The sequence below is a fragment of the Nipponia nippon genome, unplaced genomic scaffold (assembly GCF_047370975.1).
Source record: "Nipponia nippon isolate SJK-2023a ecotype South Korea unplaced genomic scaffold, ASM4737097v1 scaffold_31, whole genome shotgun sequence".
NCBI lineage: Eukaryota > Metazoa > Chordata > Aves > Pelecaniformes > Threskiornithidae > Nipponia > Nipponia nippon.
Genome location: NW_028262349.1, coordinates 4,851,411 through 4,875,658, shown reverse-complemented (window position 1 = coordinate 4,875,658; position 24,248 = coordinate 4,851,411). Strand labels below are relative to the sequence as shown.

General features: G+C 41.8%; 1 protein-coding gene across 9 annotated transcripts in view; it reads right to left on the bottom strand.

Moving 5' to 3' along the window:
- The window catches only part of AP3D1 (adaptor related protein complex 3 subunit delta 1), a 59,056-nt gene that overhangs the window by 15,648 nt on the left and 19,160 nt on the right, over positions 1–24,248 (bottom strand). For 5 of the 9 annotated variants that reach the window (XM_087769790.1, XM_087769793.1, XM_087769791.1 and 2 more), the window contains 25 exons: positions 23,163–23,302; positions 22,815–22,888; positions 20,917–20,966; positions 19,212–19,261; positions 18,764–18,812; positions 17,860–18,005; positions 16,352–16,500; positions 16,029–16,259; positions 14,406–14,637; positions 13,726–13,871; positions 13,444–13,585; positions 12,442–12,513; positions 11,407–11,482; positions 10,394–10,593; positions 9,638–9,711; positions 7,068–7,272; positions 6,265–6,327; positions 5,537–5,635; positions 4,870–5,019; positions 4,687–4,734; positions 4,119–4,308; positions 2,897–2,985; positions 1,747–1,832; positions 1,191–1,312; positions 347–426 (listed from right to left, as the gene is read on the bottom strand). In XM_087769790.1, the coding sequence (XP_087625916.1) occupies positions 347–426; positions 1,191–1,312; positions 1,747–1,832; positions 2,897–2,985; positions 4,119–4,308; positions 4,687–4,734; positions 4,870–5,019; positions 5,537–5,635; positions 6,265–6,327; positions 7,068–7,272; positions 9,638–9,711; positions 10,394–10,593; positions 11,407–11,482; positions 12,442–12,513; positions 13,444–13,585; positions 13,726–13,871; positions 14,406–14,637; positions 16,029–16,259; positions 16,352–16,500; positions 17,860–18,005; positions 18,764–18,812; positions 19,212–19,261; positions 20,917–20,966; positions 22,815–22,888; positions 23,163–23,302 (2,963 nt within the window). Of the gene's footprint in view, positions 1–346; positions 427–1,190; positions 1,313–1,746; positions 1,833–2,896; positions 2,986–3,854; positions 4,018–4,118; positions 4,309–4,686; positions 4,735–4,869; positions 5,040–5,536; positions 5,636–6,264; positions 6,328–7,067; positions 7,273–9,637; positions 9,712–10,393; positions 10,594–11,406; positions 11,483–12,441; positions 12,514–13,443; positions 13,586–13,725; positions 13,872–14,405; positions 14,638–16,028; positions 16,260–16,351; positions 16,501–17,859; positions 18,006–18,763; positions 18,813–19,211; positions 19,262–20,916; positions 20,967–22,814; positions 22,889–23,162; positions 23,303–24,248 lie in introns of those variants that run through there. The other 4 variants (XM_087769789.1, XR_015707393.1, XM_087769794.1 and 1 more) reach the window with 4 other exon arrangements.

Here is a 24,248-nt window from a genome sequence, read left to right as displayed (position 1 = left end):
CTCCTCTTCTAAGCAGGGACAATTTTATTCCCGGCCAAGCTCAGGGACTGGAAACAGCCGGTGGAGCCTGCACAGCAAGGAAGCAGGCTGAGCCGAGAGGTCAGATCGGGGAAGCCATTGGCGCTGCTGCTACCCACCAGTATGTGCTGGGCAGCAGAAAGCCCACGGGGAGGTACGAGCTTGGTGGTAGCACAGCGAGAACTGCTAGATGGGCCAGGTGAATTAAAATGCCCATGGTGTCCCTGGATGATTTAGACAGGAATATTTCCCTCTTTCTGTTAAGACAGGAAAGGCTGCAGCTTTAGCTTCTCTCGGGTCTTGGTTCAGAGTGTTACAATGCTCTCACCTTTTTTACCAGTAAGCAGACGTGATGGCCTTGGATAGAGCGACTGTACATTGATGCACACGAATCAACGCGTTCCACAACTGCAAAGAAAACAGGAGTTTTCATTTAGTGGGACAACTTTTAATGTAAGATTTGCTTCCCATGAAGAGGAACTACTGCTTTGCCTGGCCTCAAGGAACAGAAGCTTCTACTGAGTGAGGGGAGGAGGAAGTCAGGGTTAAGATGATGTACGTGCCTGGCTCCTCCTGGCTCCTATCTGGGATATTTCACAATAATGAGGTTAGTCATTGGTCTTTTAAGTAAGCTGCAAATGGTTTGTGGCAAAAATGCTGATCAGAATGTACATCTCTCCCCAGAAATACTTCCAGTGACACAACGTCTAATGCGTACACCAGAGCATGATGAAACAGCCATTCGTTTTGCTTCATCCAGTACGGTTTTTTTAATTACTAGAGTCCAAACTTGAATAGCTCGCGCTCTCCCTTACTGAAATGAAGCACCGGGGAAAGAGGTAGGTTGAAGCACTGAAGATCAAATGCACCCTCCAGAGAACAGTTACAGCCCTAACTATAAGCAAGCTGCTCCCGTGATACCTGCCACGTGCCTTGCTGGACTGAAGAAAAGCCACAGGGACAGGAGAGTTCGTTCTGAAGAACTTCGCATGCCTTGAGGATATCAATGTATTACAAAACTGGAAAAAAAAAACTCCTCTCCCAAATTTATGTAATCTGGGCATCACCTGCTTCTGTCATCATTGAGGCCACCGAGTTTTGCACTTGCCAAGCACAGCAGAAATTTTAGAATATAGAATTTTGCAGAAGGTTCTGCATCAAGGAAGACTCACCTGAAAAATGATGATGAAAACAGATCTTTGCCAGTAGATGTTGGAAAGAAATGCTAATTCCATCTACTTTAATAGAACTCATGTGCAGATCTCCAGACTCTAGGAGCTTGGCAAAAGCATCACTGCAAAACAGGAAGGAAAGTAAACACTGGTACTAGAAATTCAAGTGAAATCTGCCACATTAGCCCCATGCAGACCTTGAGACATCTCAGGATGCAGAAGTCTAAGTCCTACCAAGCTCTAGGAAAATGGGTTTACAGCAAATATGGGAACCAGACTCCAGACTCCACTGGAGCACCCTATGACCTCATCCATAGCTACGACCTCTGCCAGCCTACAGGGCGTATAGCTCCTTCTTCAGAATCACTTGACAGAAGTTGCTGGACATATTTTAGCAGTCAAACATTACACAAGATAACTGAACTGTACCCAAAGCAATCACGAGCAGCCAAAGTCAAAAGCATGCTGCATATCTTGCAGAGATGGCCTGCAGCCAAAGCTCAGCTTCCCATGGGCGGCAAAAGCACCAATGTTGTGCTCCCTAAATGGCACTTACCTATAGCAAGGCGTCGTGATCAAGTATGAAGCGCAACTGAAGTGCAATTTGAAATCTAGTTTTTCATGGGTTGAACCTTCATCATTCTGCAACAGGTCAAAGGAAAGGAGATGAATGGGAGCCCCCAGGCAGCAAGAGGAGGCACCACCCCCACCTACCAAACAGGCACCGACGAAGACTTTAGGGCTCAATTCCCCTTGATATACCCTGGCTGGGCCTGAAGGATCAGGCTGAGGACCACCATCACACTACGTCATCAGGCCACTTAGAGACAAGGTTTGAGCAGCTAGGTTGATACATACACCTAGAGCAGATAAGGGACACAACTGGAGGGACCTGGCTGCATTTTTGATTGCACTCTGCTGAAATATATTGAGCAGACTGAATTTAAACTAACACTTGGAGAGGTGGTTTTACAGTTCACTATTTCCCAAGCAAGATGATAAATTAGTATCTCCCAGATTCTTAGGTACTGAAAATAGGACTAGCGTACTATTTTTAAGAAACCCTTAAAATAGAGATAACGGCTGACTCAGAAGTAGCCACAACTGTCTCCATTCACTTCCTTCGAGCTGTTCATGCAGCTCCTTCATTAATAATTTTACCGAAATAAGATTAGAAACCCACATAAGTTTTATACAGGTCGACACTTATTAAACAATGCCTTCAGCTAACCTTCCTCTCGTTCTGGGTTTCCATCCTTAACTGTATCTAATTCTTATTACTATTTTTCCAGCCTTGTACCAGGTAGCAGCATCCAACTGATCTGTGGATAACTAAGATCAGAAGAAACAGACTCTGGGTTGCACCTCTCGCTAGCTGGTTGACCTCCTCTCCCCGGCAGATGCACCACTGCAGTGATTTTCTAGCTGACAATGTGGCATACGTTTCAGGCTGCATTGCTCACACGCTGCCAGGAATGACAATCTAGGACATGCTTACGCAGTATTGGGGACACTCTTTGCACAAGATGTCACACTCTTTGCACAAGATGTCATGTCAAAATACTTCTCACATCACAGAATGGGTTGGTGCAGCAGAGATGAAATGATGCCTAAGAAAAGCTCTAAAGCAGTGCTTTCCACCCAAGTCAAGCTCCCTTATGCGGTTCCAAAGGAAGCAGAAGCACAGAGTTTAAAGCTGCACTTACTTTGACTATAAAGGACAGTGTTCCTTTTAACTTCTGAGCCATAACAATACTCTGAAGTGTAAACACAAACTGGGCTTCATTAGAGATTCCTAGCATGAAGAGAGGAGAGGGAGAAGTCAGGTCAGAAAATGGTTTCCGTATCTAAGTAATGGTTAGAATAAACTGATCAGTAGCAGCTAAGCTTTATGTACCGGCTCTTTTTCAACCAAGTTTGAAGTTTTCCATGTAGTTGGAAAGAGTTATATGCACAATTCCTGTTGTGAATTACCAATGTTACAGCACTTAGCTCTTGGGTCTCCAAAAAGCAGCAGCGATAGCTGGCATTTGGTAGAGGTTATCGAGCGAGAGCCAGGGCAAAGTATGTCACAGTGGCAATACATTTAAACTGTTTGTATAACTAGAAAATATACAGCTTTTCAAGTAGTTTCCAGAAGTAATTTGAATTCTAATGTTTCTATGTTTTTCTTTTAATATACAAGTCTGTGTTGAGAACTGCCTTATATAGAATAAAAAAAAAATACCCCACTGCTTTTCATGGGGGATCAAAATGCACCCTGAAGCCACTAAATCCCAGAAGACTTTTGTGAGCTGTTTCAGTATTCAAATTAACCCTTTGGCGAAAGAAGTGCAATTCAAAGAAGTTCAGCAATTCGACTGTACTACTGTACTAGGTAGGAAGCATTTATCCTGCACCTCTGTGTCTAATATTTCTTAAGGGCTCAGCTCCCCATCCAAATAAGCACATACTTGTCATACTTGTCACAAACTTTCACTGCACATGGCCTCTGCCATTAGAACGGTGGAACAATAGCTAAAGAATAAATCCAGAATGGATTCTAATGGTTCATGAACCTATAACTTTGTTTCATTTTAAATCTCATAGCGAACTCCTCATGAATTTTGGATTCCTGTAGTTAGCGATGCTGGCACATTCAAAGGTGTGCCAGCCTGCAGTCACCTGAAAAAGGGACTGAGACATTTGGATTCCCAGCCCTACATTATAGGCTTCGCTGTTGCTGCACAGAACCACCTGCATTTCTAGCCGTACTGTAAGGAGGCTTATCCTCTCCCGCAAACTGTGTGAAAGCCCAGTGAACACCCAGGCAGAGGGACATGTCTTTCTGGAAAACAGCAAGTAGCAAGAAGTTCAAACATTTCTTTCCACAGGAGGGCAGTGCAGGACTAGACATACTCCAAGAACCCTGTGCAAAGCTGCGCATACCAGGGGGTAGCTGGAAGGGCACAGGTATCCCATCATGTACTGATGATCCTTCTGGTCGGAGCATTTTAGTGTTGAGAGAGTCCAGGACATTTAGTTCCATGCTCTTAAGGAAGCTAGTGCTTTTGTTCTCAAAGATAACAGAGACAGTAACTTGACTATCATTCTGGAGGTTTCCTTGAATATCATAGGTCTGCAAATGGAGAAAAAAAAAAAAAATCACAGGAAAGATTCAGAGACTTCAAACTACAGAGGACCAGAACAGAACACATCAGAATAAAGCAAGCTTCAAAAAGAAGGTAATTTGGTACAGCTATAGAATAATGAAAAGCACACAGGTGATCAGCTCCACAGTACTGCTAGTGGGAAAACAGCAACTTAAAAACTTGTTAAGTGGGACATCCAAAGGAATGGAAATGGAGCTTTGTTATGTTTCTACCTCCTGGGATTTAAACAGTCCTTCAGTTAAATGTTGTCTACATAAAGTGGCTATACTATCCCCAGGGTATCCCCTGTTTTCTTAGAGAGCACGAAAGAGAAGATATCTGGATTTGAATGCCAAATAACTCACCATTTTAATGTATGGATTTTCAGCAAGAAGGCGGTAACTGGACATAGGCTGAAAAACAAGAAAGAAATCACAGTCACAATATAACTAATTTCTCTGAAAAGAGCTGCCGTTCTCCTTCCTCCCAAAACAGTTTAGCTCCTGCCTTTTCCCCAAGGCAAGCGCTGGCAGTGCACAGCTACTCACTGGTAGTGGTTCATCATCTAGTGTTCCATTCTGCACCGACTCTGTTGTCTCCTCCTCGCTGTGATGACTCTTCTTTTTTGATTTCTTTTTATCCTTTGATTTCTCTTCTTTCTCCTTCTTGTGCTTTTTCTTCTTATGCTTGGAGGATTTCTACCAAGAAGAACAAGAAACTACAACAAACCCTTAAAGAAACCCTCTATTTGCAGCCATTACATCATGACTCCTCTACCAATCTTTAGACTCTCACTCTACGCAGCCTTCTGGATGACTGAACAAAGTTTCCTACTACTGCAGAAACCCAAAACAGAGCTCCCATTCCTTAAACCCCAGTTGTCATTCTGTGTTGAGTCCCAGTAAACCCTTGCTCCCCACTCAGATGACAACACCTTAACCCAAAGCAGCCTGGGATCAGCAGAAGGTCAAATCTCTTCAACTGTTTGGAAGCTCAGCTTTAAAACTGCTACCTGACCCTTGGCTCAAGGAACAACCAAACCCTTACTATGAAGTGTTTAGAGCTCCTCAAGGACGTAACATTCCACTGCTGCCTATTTGCAGGTGGTCACTACACTGAACAGGATGCTGTTGGTAATTCCTGTGTGCTTCTTTTTAAGGAATATGAGACACTAGGAGAATACGGCTAAGGGTGTCAGCAATGTAAACGACTTACCTTTCCTTCTTCCTCCTCCTCCTCATCTCGCTCTTCCCTTTCTTCCTTTTTTACCTCTTGAGGTTCAGCCACAACAGCAGCACCCGCTTCAGGCTCACTCTGAGTGGATTAGCAGAAGGATTATGACACTAAGGCAACGCAGCTGAAACAACTGAAGCCCACACCAAAAGAAATCTTAACAGTGACACCCCCTGCCATCAACTGTTATTTCAAGGATTACATTAGACCAACATGGTATCAAGCCTTTCATTTTATGCCTCCGAAACCCAGCAAATATGACCACCTGAGGACAAAGTACAAAAGCTTTCCTCCAAGGAAACCATCCCCTTATATTCCCTGTCTCTTCCACTAAAATCTTCCATCGAAATTCATGAGACGACTTCTTTCAGACTGTCTCTCTCCTGTCTATTAATATTGCTAGTGTCTAACTCACACTAGGAAATAAAGCCATATACTAATAATATAATATTAAAAACCACCATTAATCTTAAAATCCACCAAGCCTGTAGCTGCATCTGTATTTCTATCCCTTGACCTGCACAGCAGAATGAGCTTGAAACCTCCCAATACACCGTCTGTAAACTGGGGAGATAAAGTGTCGTTGCTTCAGAGCAATAAGTTGAGGAGATGAAGCCTATCTTTCCCTTCTCTCCTGCAGCACGACAAAGCACTCCTATCACAGCTAAGATGCAATCGTAAAGTTTCCTGTGATGTGGTAAGATGTCTACCTGTGGCTGGGTAGTGGAAGCAGGCGGTGGAGCAGTGGAGAGCCAGAAATCCAAGTCTTCCCCCTGAATTTCAAGAGAAAACAAAACCATTAAGGTTCATTTTGATACTATTCTTTAAAAAAATCAATTAAGTTAAAACCTTAAGTTTTCATGGAAGTGCATCGCTCCAGAATGCTCATGCAGAGATGCCGCAATACGTTTAGGAGCAAATAGTTCAAGAACCTTAACTTCAGCCTTTGAGCGCCCTTCCAAACCTGGACATAGCTGACAGAAACCGCAAGTTACCCTACGTATCACAGAATCTACAGGCATTCAAAGCACGCTGGCTGCATCTTAGATGAAACCTTCATCTCTGCAGGGTGGTCAACAAGAAGGATACTTCAAGTCTTCTTCGGAGTAACTGACAACTAATGTCAGGTTTTACAGCTGAAAGATTCTGAAGTATAGGGGGGACAGGCTGTAGAACAAAAGTGAGTTCCAGATATTTTGCTAAAGAGTTCCCCATTTTAAGAACAGCCAAAATATCAGTAAATACAGCTTTCAAATAAATCTGGAAGATCTGCTGTGTAGGCTGCAGTAAGCTGAATTCTGCTAACTTATGAGGTTAAGTAAATGTTATTTTTATTAACAGAAATCTTTAAATACCTGCTCTTATGGTTGTAAAGATTTAAGGAAATAAAGATTGAAAATATTCAGCTGTTTGAATTGTCAGATGTGACTGTTCCTAAGCAACAAACAAAAGACAGCAATAAATATGGCCCATAACAGCAGTTTCTAAAACAATGTATGTCTTAGAGAATCACCTTTTTTTCTTCTTCCTCCTCTACTACCTTTTTCTCTTTCTCTTTCTTCTTTCCTTTGTCTCTCTCTTTTTCTTTGTGTTTCTTTTCCTTCTTTTTGGGTTTCTTGCTCTTCTTCTCTACTAGGGGAGCTTCTGAGTCTGGCGACTTCAGGGTCTCCACATTTCTGTGTCTCTGCACTGGCAGCTTCTCGCTGTCTGCTAAGGGTCTTAAAAATAAAGAGACCATTACCCTTCTGCAAACAGTCTCCCTTAGCTCAGATCATCTGCTGGACGTCGAAGACAAAGTATGCTTTGTTTTTAAAGAGTTGGGCCCCAAAATCTTAAACCGGCACATACTTCTGTACCTGAAGTTTATTTATGTAACTGCAGGCACTGCCCTTGTGGATTAGAAGTTAATAGAAACAGTTGGAAGGTGACGGAGAGCCAAGCTCTTGCGGACACCTGATCACTCCTAAAAATGATAACTAGAGACTTGCAGGCTGAGTAACACCTACAGAAGAACACATACGCATAGCGTTATGCTGCATTTCTGTGGAACCACTCTCAAAGGAACGGCAAAGATGGAAAACAGTAGGAAGCATTTGCAACGGTGTGGAAATTCAAGCAGTGGAACGATAGCATGGTGCAAACAGCCCTTGAAGGACGCGGGTTTTGTTACTGGTGAATAGATCACTTCAATCGGAAATTATTTTAAGCAATAAATGGTTTCATTTTGGAAGTTTACGCTACGAATCTGTACTCTACCATTACATTTAAAAAAGTTGCGTTTAATTTCAGATACCCATTTCCAAAATGCATGAGGAGTAGTTCAGATTTACATTGTATCCCAAATCCATTACTTGGGGAAAAAACACCACAGAAATTCCTCCATTCATGTCAAACACTGTCCAGAACTCCGTGAGAAGTTCACCGATTGCCTCTTTTTCTATTTCTACAGCTTTTACTTCACATTAATTTTCATGTTTGAGCAGCAAACACCAGTTCAGGAAGATTTCTAATGGTCTCACCTGCCTTAATTTTTTTTTTGCTTATCTTGCGTGAAGAACCAGACCCAATTCCTTTTTTTACTTTGAGACACTGTAAGGGCAAGATGGACCCCATCTCTTTGAACAGTAAACATCGCATCTTTAAGCTACTTCACATATACCTGTACAGGGACAGGGATCGGTGCTGGAAGTCAATGATGAAACAGACTCACACAATTCTGAGGGTCAATGATTTCAATACCTTCATCACCCTTCAAGCATTTACGCTGCCCACTGAAATCAAGCAACCTGACAAAGAAGGTCAACTACTTAGCGATATATTCTTACCTGGAAGGCTTCCCTGAAACCAGACTGCATGTGAGCGTGACACAGACATAGCAGTGCAAGCACAGAGAGAGAGAGAGGACAGAGACATGAGAAAACGTGACAGGAGAGCACACTGACTCATATGAAATGGGAAGAAAATGGATGGAAACAATACAAAAGTCCAAAGATGCCTCCTGGAGCACAGCATTCAGAAACTGCTCTGATCAGTGTTTTCTACGCTGCTGAGGCTTGTCATGCAAATGCGAGGTCTACAGTCAGAAATTAATTTCCTTGTATACATTTGTCCCCTGCAGACTCAGAGGAACATGACCAGCTCATGAAGGAAGGAAGTTTTTCAGAAACTGTTCCTTCACTTTTTAAAAATGCTTCATCACTTTTTTGCAAGATACCAAGGGGCCAAACCCCTACGGACTTCAGAATTGCAGAGAACGGCACAGACTTTGAAGTGAAGTATCAGAGAGAGGGAGATACTACACATGCGCCTGCACAGTCTTCAAAACTTTACAGGAGGCATCCATGGACCATACATCAGCAATTATTTTTAGTGTGGCAATTTTGTAAAACAGCAACTAAAAAAAACCACCTCCATGTGCAACACTTAACAGCCCACTGCTAATTATCACATGGCATGCAGGGATTCGGAGCCTGCTGCGCTGCAGCCTGGGGTGCCGGTACTGGAACCAACTCCAGTAGCTGAATGGGGACCAGACTCTGGGCAAAGTTATGGTATGGAGTTCACTCAATCTTATTAGAACAACATTTTTCAACAGTGGAACCACACAATGTCCACAGGGCAATGGGGATGCTACCAGCTGGCTGTTACTGGTCAAATGATCACCACGCAGAGCAAACAGGCCTGCCACGTGCACAGGGGCTCTGATTTGAAGGCAGATGAATGCAGGTCACACTCAGTGCCAGTGCAGGTTAGATCAGAGATACTGGTTCACCCAAAAGCTCAGACTCTCTCACATCTGATCCCAGCTACGCTGCCTGTGCTTTCAGACTCCATTCAGTCACACAGAATAATTCCCCTGCCCCTCCCCAAACCCCGCTACTTCAGCACCTTAGCTTTTATCACCTATGCCGCAGTGGGAACCTGAGCCTGGATGATCATCTAAGGTTACATCCAAGACACGGCGAGAATTAGTCTTTTCACCTAGCGGACTGTAGATAGTGCCTTTGCCTGTTTAGCCCCAGACCTGCCCTCGTGCGTTCTGATTAGCAATTAAGCAAATTCACATAAAAACCCGTCACTTACTTATCCAGATCTATATCAAGTGCCTTATATGGATCGTTGGGATCCTTGTCATCTTCATCACTGGGCAAAGCATTCTGCAGGACAGATAAAGACAGCATCCACTGAAGAAGGAAACCACAGGGAATTTTGGAACTAAAGCTTTACATCACCCAAACCAGTTTAAGATTGTTAACCCTGGATCAGGCCAGCTGGCAGTCAGGCACGGGAAGTTATAGGAACAATGCGCTTTAATGCAGCATCTAGTTACAAGATTAATTTAGAACAGAAAACCATTCTTCATAAGACTGCAGGATTTGAACTGCCGCTGTTCAGTTTTGATTAAAGGAAATTTTAGGAACAAATACAGATTACATCATTAGCATGCGCAATTAATTATAATCAGCTGCAAACCTGCTGACTAGACAGCAAGTTAATGTCAAAGTGAAGCGGCAGAGCATAATAAATGAGTGTCTATTTGGACAGCGCTACTTTTATAGCAGAGATGCATATTGTTTGTTTTGTTGGTTGGTTTTTTTCCTTTTAATAGCATCAGTGGCGATTTTTGTCTTTTTGTGCACAAAAAGACAATCATTTCTCCCCCTGCAAAGAACAGCCTAGGACCATCTCAATCAGTCATTTCTTAAACGGTTTTGCAAGAAATCAGAGCTCTTGAACTGCAACAATGCCGACTGGCTGGCAATGCTGGGGGGGGGGAATCTCTCAAGAGCAGCACACAGATAAACCCCACAACTCAGACCACCAACCAAAGCAACTGACCTCTGGCATCTCTTCTGTTATGATATCGACATGGTGAGCTGGCGCAATATCCTCCTCACTCTCCGTGTGCAGAGAGTTATGGCGGTGATGTTTACCTCTCTTCTCCTTTTTCTGTTTTTTCTTTTTCTTGTCTTTCTCCAGTTTCTGTTTATGTCTTCGCTCCTCTTCCAGTTTCACGTACTGGTCAGACATAGGCATTCCTGTAGAGGAAGCCAAACTGCTTTCAGGCTACAGTCCACATGGACATTGATCACTGAAACAATATATTAGGAGTGAACCTTGCTTCTAGCTTCTCGGAATTAGAAGGATCAACACCTCTCTATGCTTCCGTATCATCTGACATACGGCCCCTCTAGCACCAGCTTTACTATCACACTCCATCTCTCCAGAAATAGGACACAGCTCTCTCCTGCTCCCTGATTCTCGTCCACATTAACGGGATTACAAAGAGCACCTAAACATCAATATTTGAAGTAGAAGTGGTGCCATTGCTGTACTAATACTGACGACTTTCCACACTTTTGGAGAAAACTCTGTTATGTAAGCCTTAAGTATTTGCACTTAGAACTCATCGCTTGCAATGTACTGCACTTTATCAACAGCTTTCCAGTGCTGTATCAAACCACTCGTTAGATATACAAACTCCCTTTTGATTTTTGAAACAAGATATAAAAACAGTATCTCTACCACTAGACTCCACCGAATGTCTCCTGATCACCTTTGCCAGCCCTTTAAGACATTCCAAAGGTGACTGTTGCCTACACAGAACAGTGCTTAGTTTACACGTTACAGACTTGGCTGCACAATATACTTAATCACAGAATTACTTCTAATACTGTCTTGGACTGCAAAGTACTGTTTTCAAACACGTGTAAGTTAAGGAGATATATTTAAGAGTCTAATGAAAGTACGCTCCTTGACCTGAAAAACCTCAGGAGGCATTCCTAAGAAAGAATTATTACTTTTGCTTAACTGAATTTCTGTAATTAATTTTGAAGATTAGCTGCACTTACCTGGAACTTTTAAGGGGACAGAAAGGTCGATCTGGACCACAGGTATATGCTCCACACCTGGAGTGTCTTGGTATCGCTAGGAAAATGAAAATTTGTTACATTCTGAGCATTGCCAGATACAAATCTATATAAATAGACACATTTCAAAACATCACGCAGTTTAATCCTTTAAGTGAACATTTTACAGGATAGGAATGGAAGAGCTCAGTACTAAATCCAGTGTGGTAGCAGATTGTATTTTAAAGCCAGCTGATAAATATTCTGAAAGACCCTGCTTTTAGCTACAGTTTTTTAACCCTGCTACTGCCCTGAAGAAGGCTTGCTACAACTCTCCGAAGAATTTTTGGTTTGTGGTTTTTTGCTAATAACTTGCCACTTCAAAAGAGAAAATATGAGATTTGAGTTGAGGAAAATTGGGCAGCCCTTAAGATATACAGGGAATAAAGCAGGTTCTTTCCCTGAACAAGGTGTTAAGAAGAGACCATAACGCCCTTTTGATCCATAAAACACACTGCACATTCAAGAGGAGGATGTCCAAGGTTCACTCGCTCTTTGTTGCTCTTAATGAAGTGCCTGACAACCCGAACCCTTCCATCACACAGAGTTGGGACAAACTACCTGCACAGGAATTTGCGACGCAAGGGCACAAAGAAGTGTCTCTCTACAGCTTTTAGAGAGTCCTTGCTGAAATAGAAACACTGCGCTTTCCATGACAAGTTAATCCAGATTGTTCCGAACTACTCTGTAATGGGAACTGTGACAATTACCACTTTCTGATTTCTAAACTGGAGGTCCACCAGAGATTCAGAGAAAGCTGGCTGCTCTTGTGATACCAGGTCATTTTTGAGTTTCTCAACAGAAACAAGGCTGACAAAAATACTTGTAGGTAGCCACTCCAATCAGCACACTATCCAGTGATCAGAACTACCACAGAAATCAGAATGTCCCAGAGGGAAGCTGCAGCTCTGACATTCATTGAGCCTTCAGACAATTACATGAGAGGCCAGCAAGAGATTTTAATTCAGACTCACTCACCTTCTGTGGGGAAGGAGAGCTTTTAATATAAAACGGGTTGTTTGCCTGTTCTTGTTTCCGGGCTTCTCGACGCTGAAAGCAAAAGAGTATTTGTAGTTAGAATGCTTGTTTATAAGCAAAGAGAGATAAAAGGCACCAAAGTGCAAAATGCAATCTCCCTGAATTTTTGGAACTACTTGCAAAAAGACTACAGCACAGTAGCTTGAGTATAACAAACCAGTTTTGAGTTACAAGACATACTAGAATATAACTACAGGTACTGTTACTACCATAACTAATATTCCTTAGAACATACTTCCTTTGCTTTTTCATTCTAGACTAGAGAGAGTAACTTTTGAAGACCAGATTTTGATGGCAATTCAAACGTTTCTATTTTCATTTTTTCCAAACAGAGGAAGAAGTGAAGATTCTTATCCATAAAAAGTTTTCTCTATGAAAACAAAAAGGTCAGAAGCAAGAAAGGCGGTATCACTGCTGGGAACAGTCACATTACAGTAATTCATAGAAGCTGCTGAAGTCCACGAGCAAAGATGCTGCTTCTTTTTCTGCTGATACAGAGCACACAGAATAGCAGAAGCACACCAATGGAGGAGGTGTGTAAAAAAACAAAGTTGCAGAGCTCAGCACAAGTGTCCATCCTCAAGACCCTGTACTGCGAAGTGAACTGCATTAGACACCACAGTTTACAGGTCATTTTTACAAAAGCTCAAAACTCCTAACAAGGGACAAGTTTTTATAGTATCTTGCTTCCATTTGGACAAGAGAGGCAAGCCAGACTTCCAAGAGAACTTTATATCGGACGTATTCCACAATGCCTAAAAAAAAATACCTGTGTTCAAATACATTATTTTGATCACATCAAATCATCAGATTTCCTGAGCTGTAGAGAGCAGAATGGCTCCCTGGCTACGTGGAGAATCTCCAACAGCCCCAACAGCTTTAGTAGCACTTACAACATTACTACTGAATTATGCAGGGAAAAGCGTTTTAACATTCACTCACTCTGGCCAGTTCCTCTTCGTCTATTTCTGGCTGTCTGTGTCTGGAATGCCTTTGATCCTCATCATGAAATATTGTTTTGGGCTTTTCATCTTCAGACTCACTGTCTGATGGAGGTTCATTGATCCAGGCATCAAGGTCCAAGCTGGTAAGAATTGCAGTAAACAAACAAATAGCTTGACTCAGTACCCCAGAGTATTTCAGAGTTTCCCATCACATACTTAGCTCTACTATTTAAGAGTTTAGAAGTTTAAATAAGGCTTTGGGAGAGAGAAGGAACCTCACCCCTCTGGAACTGGCACTTTCTTCTGTGCTTTAGGAGCCACAGGGTTCAGCTCACCAGCAAACAGGGCTATTACTTCCTCGGCTACAGGTACTTCTTTTATTTGTAACTTCTGAATGTATTTTATTAGTTGCAAGATGCAAGAAGCCTAAAAACAGAAGCAGAAGTAACTTCAGGATTACTATTAACAAACCGAACCAAAAAAATCAACTGCAATGAACGTCAGCAGCAGATAACTGTTCTGCTCCATTAAGGGCATTAAGGGAAGCGGCATAACTGCAGGTTTAGAGCAAATATAAAAAAATCCACATTAACCCTCTCTTCTAGCTGTGTCCTTATGTGCTCGCATAATTTTAAAACTACATTTTTTTGAGTGAAATTGTTGCAAGCAGTCTTCAGAGGCTGTATCAAACTGGAATAAGATCTGGGCTCCGACATGAAATGTCACCACTCTTCCCAGTCCTCTAGTTCCCAGTCCTCTAGTTCCCAGTCCTCTAGTTCCCAGTCCTCTAGTTCTAGAGCTTCTCTTTCACCAAGTTACACAAAGTACAGAACAAACGCACCACTCCACTGATAACAAGGGCTTATATAAAACGTGCAGGTCCACAGAAAATTACATACATGCTCCAAGACAAATGAGAGACTTTGTATGATAAATTCCAAAGTAATTTTGTTCTCTTACCCTCTCCTGAACTTCTAGATCTGCACTTTGTACAAACTGAGGCAAACGGTCAATCATTAGCTGGGTAATCTCCTGAGCTGCTTCCTTTTCCCCAGATTGCTCCTTCTGCTGTAGGATGGATGCATAGAGCTTCACCATGTTCTGGACATAAACCGCCTGGATGTGGCCTGGTAGAGTTGTAACTTTAGGCCTCAACATTGCTTCTAAAGTTTGGTTTGCTTCCTCGAGGTGTCTATAAAGAGAGTGGACAGATGAAAGACAGCAACTGAGCAATTTCAACATTTCATCAGTCTTCACGAAGAAGAATTTCTCCAAAACCTCAGTTGCAGTACAAACAGTTGCAGAAAGACAGGACAGGCTACAAATACACAATCACTTGTTCTTTGCGTATTTTCCCCTTCCCAATTACAGTAGTAACGTGGCACAGAAGAATTTACAGCTTTACCCTTTTACAGAAGGGGAGGGACACCTCCGTTTCCACCTTCACAAGTTCAGCATTCTCTCCATTAACTAAGCATTTCACTTCTAAGTGCCAACTCCTTTGACAGTCTGGATCTAGCAGCCCAACTACCTTCCTGCCATTCTGTACTTCACCACTTGCATCAATGAGGTTGTATTTCCAATCACTTACTGAACAAAAATAAAATCTAGTAGGCAATGCTTAACACACTGAAAAGAATGCAGATCATAACACTTGTTTTAATAAATCTCACGCTCTTATTCAAAACCGTCTGCTCACGACTAAATGGAAGAAGCACAAAGATGTTACTGGTCCATTATGAATGGAAAGCTAAAGTTCTTTCAAAGTAAAAACGTGATCAAACTGAAAAAGGAGACTACGTTCTCTTGCTTCTTAATCTACAGTTTTCTTTGCAGAACTTTAATTAAACAAAGATCTGAGCCGTACTAGTGTTTCCCAAAAATATCACACCTACTCTGTGAATTTAAACTGGAACCAGTGTTCAGAGTGGCAATTACAAGAACAGACACCAAACGAGATGATAACAGGAGACTACAGTATCATGGTCTGGCCAGCTTACCAAAATGAAAGCTAGGTAAGCACGTGTCTATGCACACACAACCAAGAGACAAAATCATCTACTTAAGCTAAAAGACACCGTTGGCACAATAACATTGAAAATTGTGCTACTGTGGGTACAGATAAGTTTTAAGCAAAAAAGATGACTTCTAATCCTCAGGAAGATTAGGTTCTGTAAAAACCTCTCAACAAGCGCAAAATAAGGAGGAGAGCAAAAACTAATTCAGTCAAACATGGTGACTGGACATTTTCCCTATGATATAAGTGGGGTTAGACCTTAATGGTAAAGGAGTTTCTTCAATGTCTTATCCTTACTGCTTATACCCACAATTACGCCTTCCTGCGCGAGTGGGCAGGACTAGAGAGATAAGAGAAGAGACCAGATACTCAAAGTGAAGTATCTGTCTTGGCTAGAAACAGCTGGGGAGTCTTATGGGGTGAGGGAGTGGGAAAGAAGCAATCATTTTGTTAGCTTTAGGGTGCATATTCTGAACTATCCTTCTCTCAAAAACACATTTCAGTGACCAGAATCTTTGCCCAAAAGAAGCCGCTCAAAGCGCGTCAGGCTTTCTGTTTGCACTTACTCAGAGAACTCCCCACAAATCCAAGCAGCAGCATAAAGCACCTCACAGATCCCATTTCTCTGGGTGTTGCTGGCTATGAGATGAGCATTGTCCAGAAGCATGGCCATTTGAGAAACTGCAAATTTACGAATAGCTTTAACTCTGATAGCTACATCTAACATCTGAGCTGCTATAAGATGCCCATGTCGTGTGCCTTCCAACCGGGTCAGCTCCACCAAGATGCTTATGTACCTACAAAAAGTGAAAGGGATGCAATTTTATCAGCAGACAATCACGCATCACCATTGCTGATGATCTCAAAGTTGACACTTAAAAGCACTGACCATTCAAAGTTTGTGATATATTGATAATTGGACTGACTACAAATATCTATGATTTTGGTCAGCAGCTCATCCCGGTATGTCGTCCCTTCTGCTTTATCCACGTGAATCATCAGTTTCTTCACTATCTCCATCAAGTTCTTCTTCGATACCTGTTAAAGAGTTATTGAAGGGTTGAACCAAAACCAAGCCATTTCCCATACTGTCAAGTCCTCCTAATTCCATTAAAGCAGCTGCTAGCTCTTTGACAGACCTGCATCATGTGTCAACAAGAAATCAGACCCACCTCTTAGACCTTTTTGCTTCTAAACTAAACAAATTTAAAGTCATTAACATCCAATAGAATTCCAGCATTTCAAAACATAGTTGTATTAACTTGCTCTGGAAACTTATTTAAATAAAGTGACCAAAATATTCAGCGAATCTCACCAGTTGTTGTGACTCGCTGCTTCCAGCTATGATCTCTCAACGGGTACATGTTAAAGACACCACTAACAAAAAATGTATGTAATAGTATTTCTACAGTCATTCATTACACAGCACTCTTCCTCAGAGGCAGGGTTGAGCAAACTGGTAGACTCTTTCTCCTAGGTTATCTCTTGACTAAAGACATAACAAGCAGAATTTAACCTCCAGGAACTAAGAACGAACTCGAATTCTCTTTGCAACAACATTAAAACCACTCTTCTGATCAAATGTTAATGAAGTTATTCTCTTCTGGTGAAGACTACCAGACAAAAGGTGTTCTCCTTATTTTTCACTTCTCTAAAATACGAAGCTATGAGACAAATCTATCACAACCCCTTGGGTGCATATGTGGCACAGACTCCTGAGTGAAAGGCACTTTACTATATAAATCATAACTACAGCCCTTTCAGAGAGCAGATGTTGTCACTACAAGATTGCCTCTACAGCCGACGCACATTTTATAAACTGCCCTGCACAGCTGCAGAATGCAGGCACAAAACTGGCGGCACACAGGAGACCAAACAGAATGAGATTCTGTACCTGTCATTAAAAGGCATAACAAAATTTACAACGAGGGCAAATTTGATAAAGCAGCTTAAAGCTGCCTTCTCCTGTTGTTTCAGACTGCTCCAGACTGTTTCCCAGACTTTGCGTAACTTATGTCAACCTGAGCTATGGCGTGCTGCAATGTGGACTGCAACGCAGAAGTGCACGGACCTGTCCAAATAGGCCTATGGTCCACGTTAAACCTAGACAGAGGACAGAAGGAGCAGCTAAGGCTTAGGCATTAGAAAACCAGCCTTCTGAGTGACTTCCACAGCACCTGAACTCAGAAACTCCACTCTGAATCGAAGTTTTTAAAGCCCTCTCATGCTGTGCCAGATCTTTTACTTGTCCTAAGTGCCAGAGAAGGTATGGGAGTTATTATCACGAGACTACTGGGGAGAGGGAAAGAGAAAGTTGCATGTTTTTCTTAAACATCAGCCTCCTAACGAAAGGGTCATGGGGGCTGGAGAGGAAAGGAAATACATGTGGAAACATACCATGCCATATAGGAGATCTAAAGCTCTGAGTCGGATAGACTCATCTTTGTCATCCAAACACTGGAGAATGAGATCCTTGTGAGATTGAACTGATTTAGGATGCGTTTTCAGGATTTTGGACATAGCTAACAGTCCCAGGTATTTCACTGTGAAAGACAAAATAAAACTTCTTTCCAAATATAGAAACACTGTTTTGTGTTGAGCATGAAATCTTAATACCAAGTGCTTCTACTGAAATCATCTTTAATACACTCCAGAATCTATCATGAGGAAGAGAATTTTTGAGAAAGTGTATCACAGATTACGGTCTTTAATTTCATAATCTCATATACAGGCACATAATTACATATATATTCTTTGTTACAGACTTCTTGCACCTCAAGTTTTATCACTGATTTATATAGCAACTACGGGTTTTGAGCAGAGGCATCCTAGGATGAGCACAGCTTTAAAAGCACTAACGAGACTGGCGTATTAAGTAGCAGCCTTGTTCTCAATGGGAAAAATTCATAAGGCAGGAAAAGGGTTTGCACAAAAAAGGATTTCCCAGTGTTCTTTGCAGTCACTAAAATAAGTTACACTACAGAACATCCCTCACTACTTTCCAAGCAGCAAGTTCATAAAAAGGGAAAACCCAGAGCACAGAAAGAGAACTCTTAGATTTACAGGACCACAAACAGTTGTAATAATTAATCTCATTGGTTTTAAAAAAGCTCATTATAAGAAGTGCTCACTATCAAAAATTATCTCCACATTTAAAAACCCAGCAATTGTTTACAGCGTACCAGGCACTACAATACTGAACAAGCCGTTTGGAGAAACGGCTCATTCCTCTAAGACTGCTGCAATTTCTCCCCAGTGGTTGGTTGCTAAAAGCTTCCATGAAGACAAGCAACATACTTACAGTTCTGGTCAGAATCTTCTATCAATATCCTTAACTTCTGAACACAAAGCTGAAAGAAGATCATGCCATGCTTATTAGAAGCCTTAAAAGTCTTAATTAAAATAACTCTTCATAAAGTTTATTTAGCTTCCTTACACAAGGAAGCATTCTGACCAAGACCCAGGGCCTCTAGTGAGAGGGTCTTGTTGCATTAACAGACTTCAAAACAAAAGGAACCTCTGTATGATTGGATTGATAGTAGCAGCGAATAAGAGTTAGGAAAAGTCTAAATGAGAAAAATCTGCATTTTAGAGCAAAGGCAATAAGATAATTTATATAGGAAACGCTTCAGTCTGTAGGGAGCTATTGCTTTCACTTTTGACAGACGAACACAACCCAATTTCTCCATGGCACTTGTTATTACACAGCAGAGCAGAACAAATAACCCCACCAAACCCCAGCGTCGTACCTGGATGCTGGCGCTGTGATTGGGCATCCCAGAGGACAGCGAGATCAAAACTGAAATACACAAGCACAGATTTCAGTTAGCATTTCTGCGTTCTGAATGAATGCAACACAACACCTAAAGGTCAACAGCTAGCTCAGCTCACAGGGAAAGGTGCCTGTTTATTTTGTTGTTTGTTTGTTTGCTTGGACTTTTGGGGGGGCCTGAGGGGAGGAGAGACGGCTGTGCCACAATCTATAGTTTCATATATCTTGAGAGTAATAATAGCAGGGCAGGGCAAAAAAGCGTAAAGGTAGGAACTGCAGGTCAAAGCTGCTTTTCATTACGCTTTGCTCTCATTAAGGTTTACTTTACCGATATCGCGTAGCAGTCAAGATTGTAAATATGTCATCAGCTCCTGTATAGCTGAATTTTTAAGCGTGCAGTTCCCTAATGTAACGAGATGCAGCAATGGATCCTAGAGTTTAATGTAATTAGATTGGAACTTTAATCAAGCCAGCAAGAGACTGGAGGCACAAATCAGGTCCCACTGTTGATTATATTGGACATTTGTAAAGCTCTGGCAGCACGCAACCCCACAGCAGAAAAGGTGGCGTTACCCTGTTAACTGCTGCTGTCATACAGCACGTCCATGCCAACCCCAGCTCTTACTGAGCAAGTCACACAGGCTGACCTCAGTAACTAAGAAGTATAGAGGCATTTTGCTCTCCATAACCCTGCAGAGCTACATTTCAGAGAAGGTGTGTTGGATGCTGTCATTTTGGGTCATGCAAAGAGGGTGCAAGGTGCTGCTCTAATGCAGACACACGGCTTCACATCTCATTTTCTGAATTTGAGCTTTATGTTACAGCCCCTGAGGTGTCCTGGGTGTGCGAGTTTCCCTCTGACCCACCGAATTATCCTGTTGTATCTCAGGGAAGCACACTCTCATCCACAACAGAATTAACCTCCGTGTTATTTTTCCCCCCATCATAATGTCATCTCATACTTCCCTGGAGGAATGAACGAATACAAAGCGAGTGACAGATCAGCCCTTCCTCTTTGAACTGACCCAGTACCGCAAGTTCCTGCGTCCTTATCCAAACCACCCACAAGAGACAGGCTTATGGCCGAACTGTGGATCTCAATAACCCTCTACTTCCACGCTATGATAGGAAAAGTGCCAGGTCTGAGCTGGAATACTGCGTTATCCCTTTTTGCTTTTCTTTCTTTCTCCATCCCTGTTATGGAGTTCACATCCCTTCCCCAGAAACCAAAACTGTAAATCTATGATTCCAATTACCTCCGTTAAGGAACTACACCAAGTTTTTACGCTGTGAAATTGCAGAATTAAAAAATAAGTCTGCTCCTTCATCACATAAGAACACTTTGTCAAAGTTTCCATGAGGCACCAGTCTTTTCTTAATTCTGTCGCTGCTGGTGTATTTCGTAGTTCTAGCAACATTTAGGAGCTTGCGTATAAATAATCACTCCTTGTTCCTACTTCATTTCAGCCTTTGGCGAATATGACATACCTGGAGTAACTTAGCCTCATCAACTGACAACAAAGGATTTCAGTTACAGTTACACAGTAACACAAATCAGAAGTTTGCCAGGCAACTTATTTCAGTTATAAAACACATTAAGTTAAAAAAAGGTTTACAGTTGGTGTTAATTGATGACAAAGTTCATCATGTTTTTTTTCTAGGTTACAAATTTCAGTTCTCACCTGCTATTACTGTGTTCACACATTCATATAAGAGAGACATGGCTGAGGTGCTGAAACAGAAATCAAGTATTTTAAATAAGGAATAAAACCGGCACATTTTGAAGAGTTGTCAGCAATATCTTGGAGCTAGTTAACACCTTTGATTACACAAGAAATTGCCAGTCTTCTGTTCCATATACCTTCAAAGTAGACGAAATGATTCTCACTTAAAAACTGTTGAGGGGAGGAAGGGCTACTGAATGTTTAAAAAAAAAAATCTTCTCTGAGAAGCAGCAAGTAACAGCACTGTAACACAAGGAACGAGGAAGGAAGCGGTTACTCAAAACCTCAGTACCAGTTAGAGAGCACTGAAGCAATCTTGTCCAAGGATCAAATCAAATCTGCCAAGGTCAAAAATTCACGATAAGACAGGCAGATGGAGAACCTCAAGTCTCTCTCTCCAAAGCGAACGAGCCACGCACAAACAGCAGACTTCTGACATGCAGGGACACACTTGCTCATCCCTGTAAGTGAGCAACCCATTGTCAACATCCGATTTCCCCAAACTTAAATTTAAGAGAACTTCCTCCAGTTGAACACATATACAGTGCAATTCTGAGGACTTCAAGGGTATGAAAATCATAGGTATCAAATCCTGATCTACGCAAGAGGGAAACACAGCAAACCTCACACGTAACAAAGGAGCAGACTCCAGAAGCAAGGTCTGCAAAGGTAATGAGCAAACAACTCTGGAGGCAGCAGTCGGGAGCGATACCGTGAAGGTCACTCAGCACACCGGGTACGGGACTCTGGTACGCTCAGAACAGAGACAGTCGTTTTTGCTGCCTACGCACTTCGTGGTGGATGGCAGGGTGGTTTGCCTTATGCGTAAGTGATTCGAGATCCAAAGTGTCTGAATGGAGACCAAACCAAACAGGATTAAATCCTCACAAATAATAAAATGACTGACTAACGTGGGAGTTGGGGAGAGGAGGCAGAGGCAAGATTCAAGACATACTGTCCATCTTCCTGCTTTTTCTGGCAAAGTACTGTCTCTGGTGAATTTGTATCTATTTGTCACCGCTGCAAAAACCCTCTTTAGGTAGCTGCTGGCTGGTCTGCTCTGAACCAGCCTTAAAGGTATACTAGGAGGATGGACAGAAATTGTTTGGCTAGAGCTGCTCTCATGGCTACATGGTTTGAAATTTGCTCATTCCCATCCATCTTCTTGCTGTGCCACATGAAGAGAAACCAACCTTTTAATTTAACAACTCATGCATGAGATCACACTTTTTCACAACTGGGAAAACACACGTATTCCATCCAAGACATCTACTTTCTGATTTCAGTTCAGAATTAGATCCAAAACAACACTACAAACCAGCTTTAACAAGGGACAAGGAAATATCTTCCAGTTTACCTAATCTATATCTAGGACATATATTAAAGGAACCTCTCCCAAAACACATCTGGGCTGACAAAGAACTTTAATATACTCCTTGCCATGCTCCTCTGGTGGGTAAGGCACTTCCAAAAAAGTCAAGAACCAAATGTGTGTAGGTGAACAGAAGAGGCAAATATACAGCCGAGCCTCTTTTAAGCCAGAGTTTTTCTACATTCTCCATTATCATCTCCAGCTTAAAACAAAGTGAAAGGAAAGTAAGTTGCTCCAGTTTTCATGCATGCTTTGGAGAAATTCATGCTGACAGACAGACACCCAAAGACTTTTTCCTTTAAGGTATTTTATCTCACTCAGGTTTTTCAGAAATAGTCCCGATATGATTATCTTTTGATACTTGAAGCCAATATATTGAGACTCAAGAAAAAGTTCAGAAACACATCCGCAGACCTAGCTACCGACCCACCTAACGGGCACTTCACCAGTCCCGAATGAACAAAGTAACGTTTGTCACACGTACCTATGGATGAGGTTGGTCAGAGGCTCAATCAGTTTCTTTCCCAGCCTAGGTTCTAATGGAGTAAGAGCACCAAACTATTAAAAAAGAAGTGCAGACAAGAAAGTGATTTAATAGCTGCTTTTAAACAGTATAAACCCATGATTTAAATAGCAGCTTATTATATTTAAACCAAGCTATATTAAAATATTTTTCTCTCTTTGCTTATGCTCACAAACACTAGAAGATATTCCTGGTTTCTTTTTATTTAGATTTAATGGTAACTATACCTCCAAGCAAGAAATCTCTTTTCGCACCCAAAGTAATTTAACAAGAACCCCAATCCTGTAAACATAGATCCAGAATACTTGCCAATTTTATAATTTTAATGAGAACCCAATTATTGGTTGATGACGTCATCAACTTGAAAAAGAGTGGAGCAAGGGAAAGGTAGTTTTTGGGATTGCGTCGAGCCAGCTCACAAATAACATTTACTGCAGCAGACTGCACACCTGGGAAAAAGAAATGGGAAAGGCAGAAATCTCATCAATGCCATAACTGTAATTGAAGTTTCTGGTGCAGAACCCCCAGAACAAAAGCAGCTAAAGATTCAGACTTGTGTGCCCAAGAGGAACGGTTCAGCCTCATTACCAACCATGAGGTAGTGAACTAAACACAAGAATGCACAAACAAACTGAGAAAGGATTTTATTTAATTTCGGCTATTTTCTAATATATCAGCAAGCTCGGTATCTGCTTTGGGTTCAGTATGAGAAAGAACAGAGCACTGTCAGCCTCCTTCCCCCTTTACTGTGGATAGCTTGTTTGTGGGACACAGACAACATAATAATCAATAATCCTACCCACCATAAAGTTTCCAAACACTCTTGCGTCTTTAAAATGTATTATTTAGACATGCTTAAATACAACACAAAAATAATGAATCCTTAAACAACCAGACTGGCCAAGTTCATTCCGTCCTAATTGCTCAGCCTCTAAATTGATTGTTCTCAATTTGGAATCTTTTAATCTAGACAGCCTGGGTTTTCTAGTAGAGAGCAGACCTTTTCTCCATGAAGCATAATAGATATTTCTTCCTCTGTTTGCAGGTGAGGGGGGTGTGTGTTTTGCTTTCTTTAAAAACATTGTCCCTGGAAGATGCATCTTAAATGCCCACACCAAATTAGTCCAGTACGTGCAATTACATTTCCCCCTCTAAACACACACACAAATCAACTGGAGATCACAGAACTGCATTGCACACAGAATCCTTGAAACAAGCGCACAGCGTTTTGGTGCAGCAAGGGAAGACCAGCACCTTCTGGGAAGACTGAGCAGAAGTGCAAATATGATACAGAGCAAGTGCAGTTTTCCCCTGCTGCAGCTGAATTGCACTGGCACCGTACTGAAGGGCCCAAACAGCAGTCTGGACTCAAAGTTTAAATTTAAAAAAAATAGA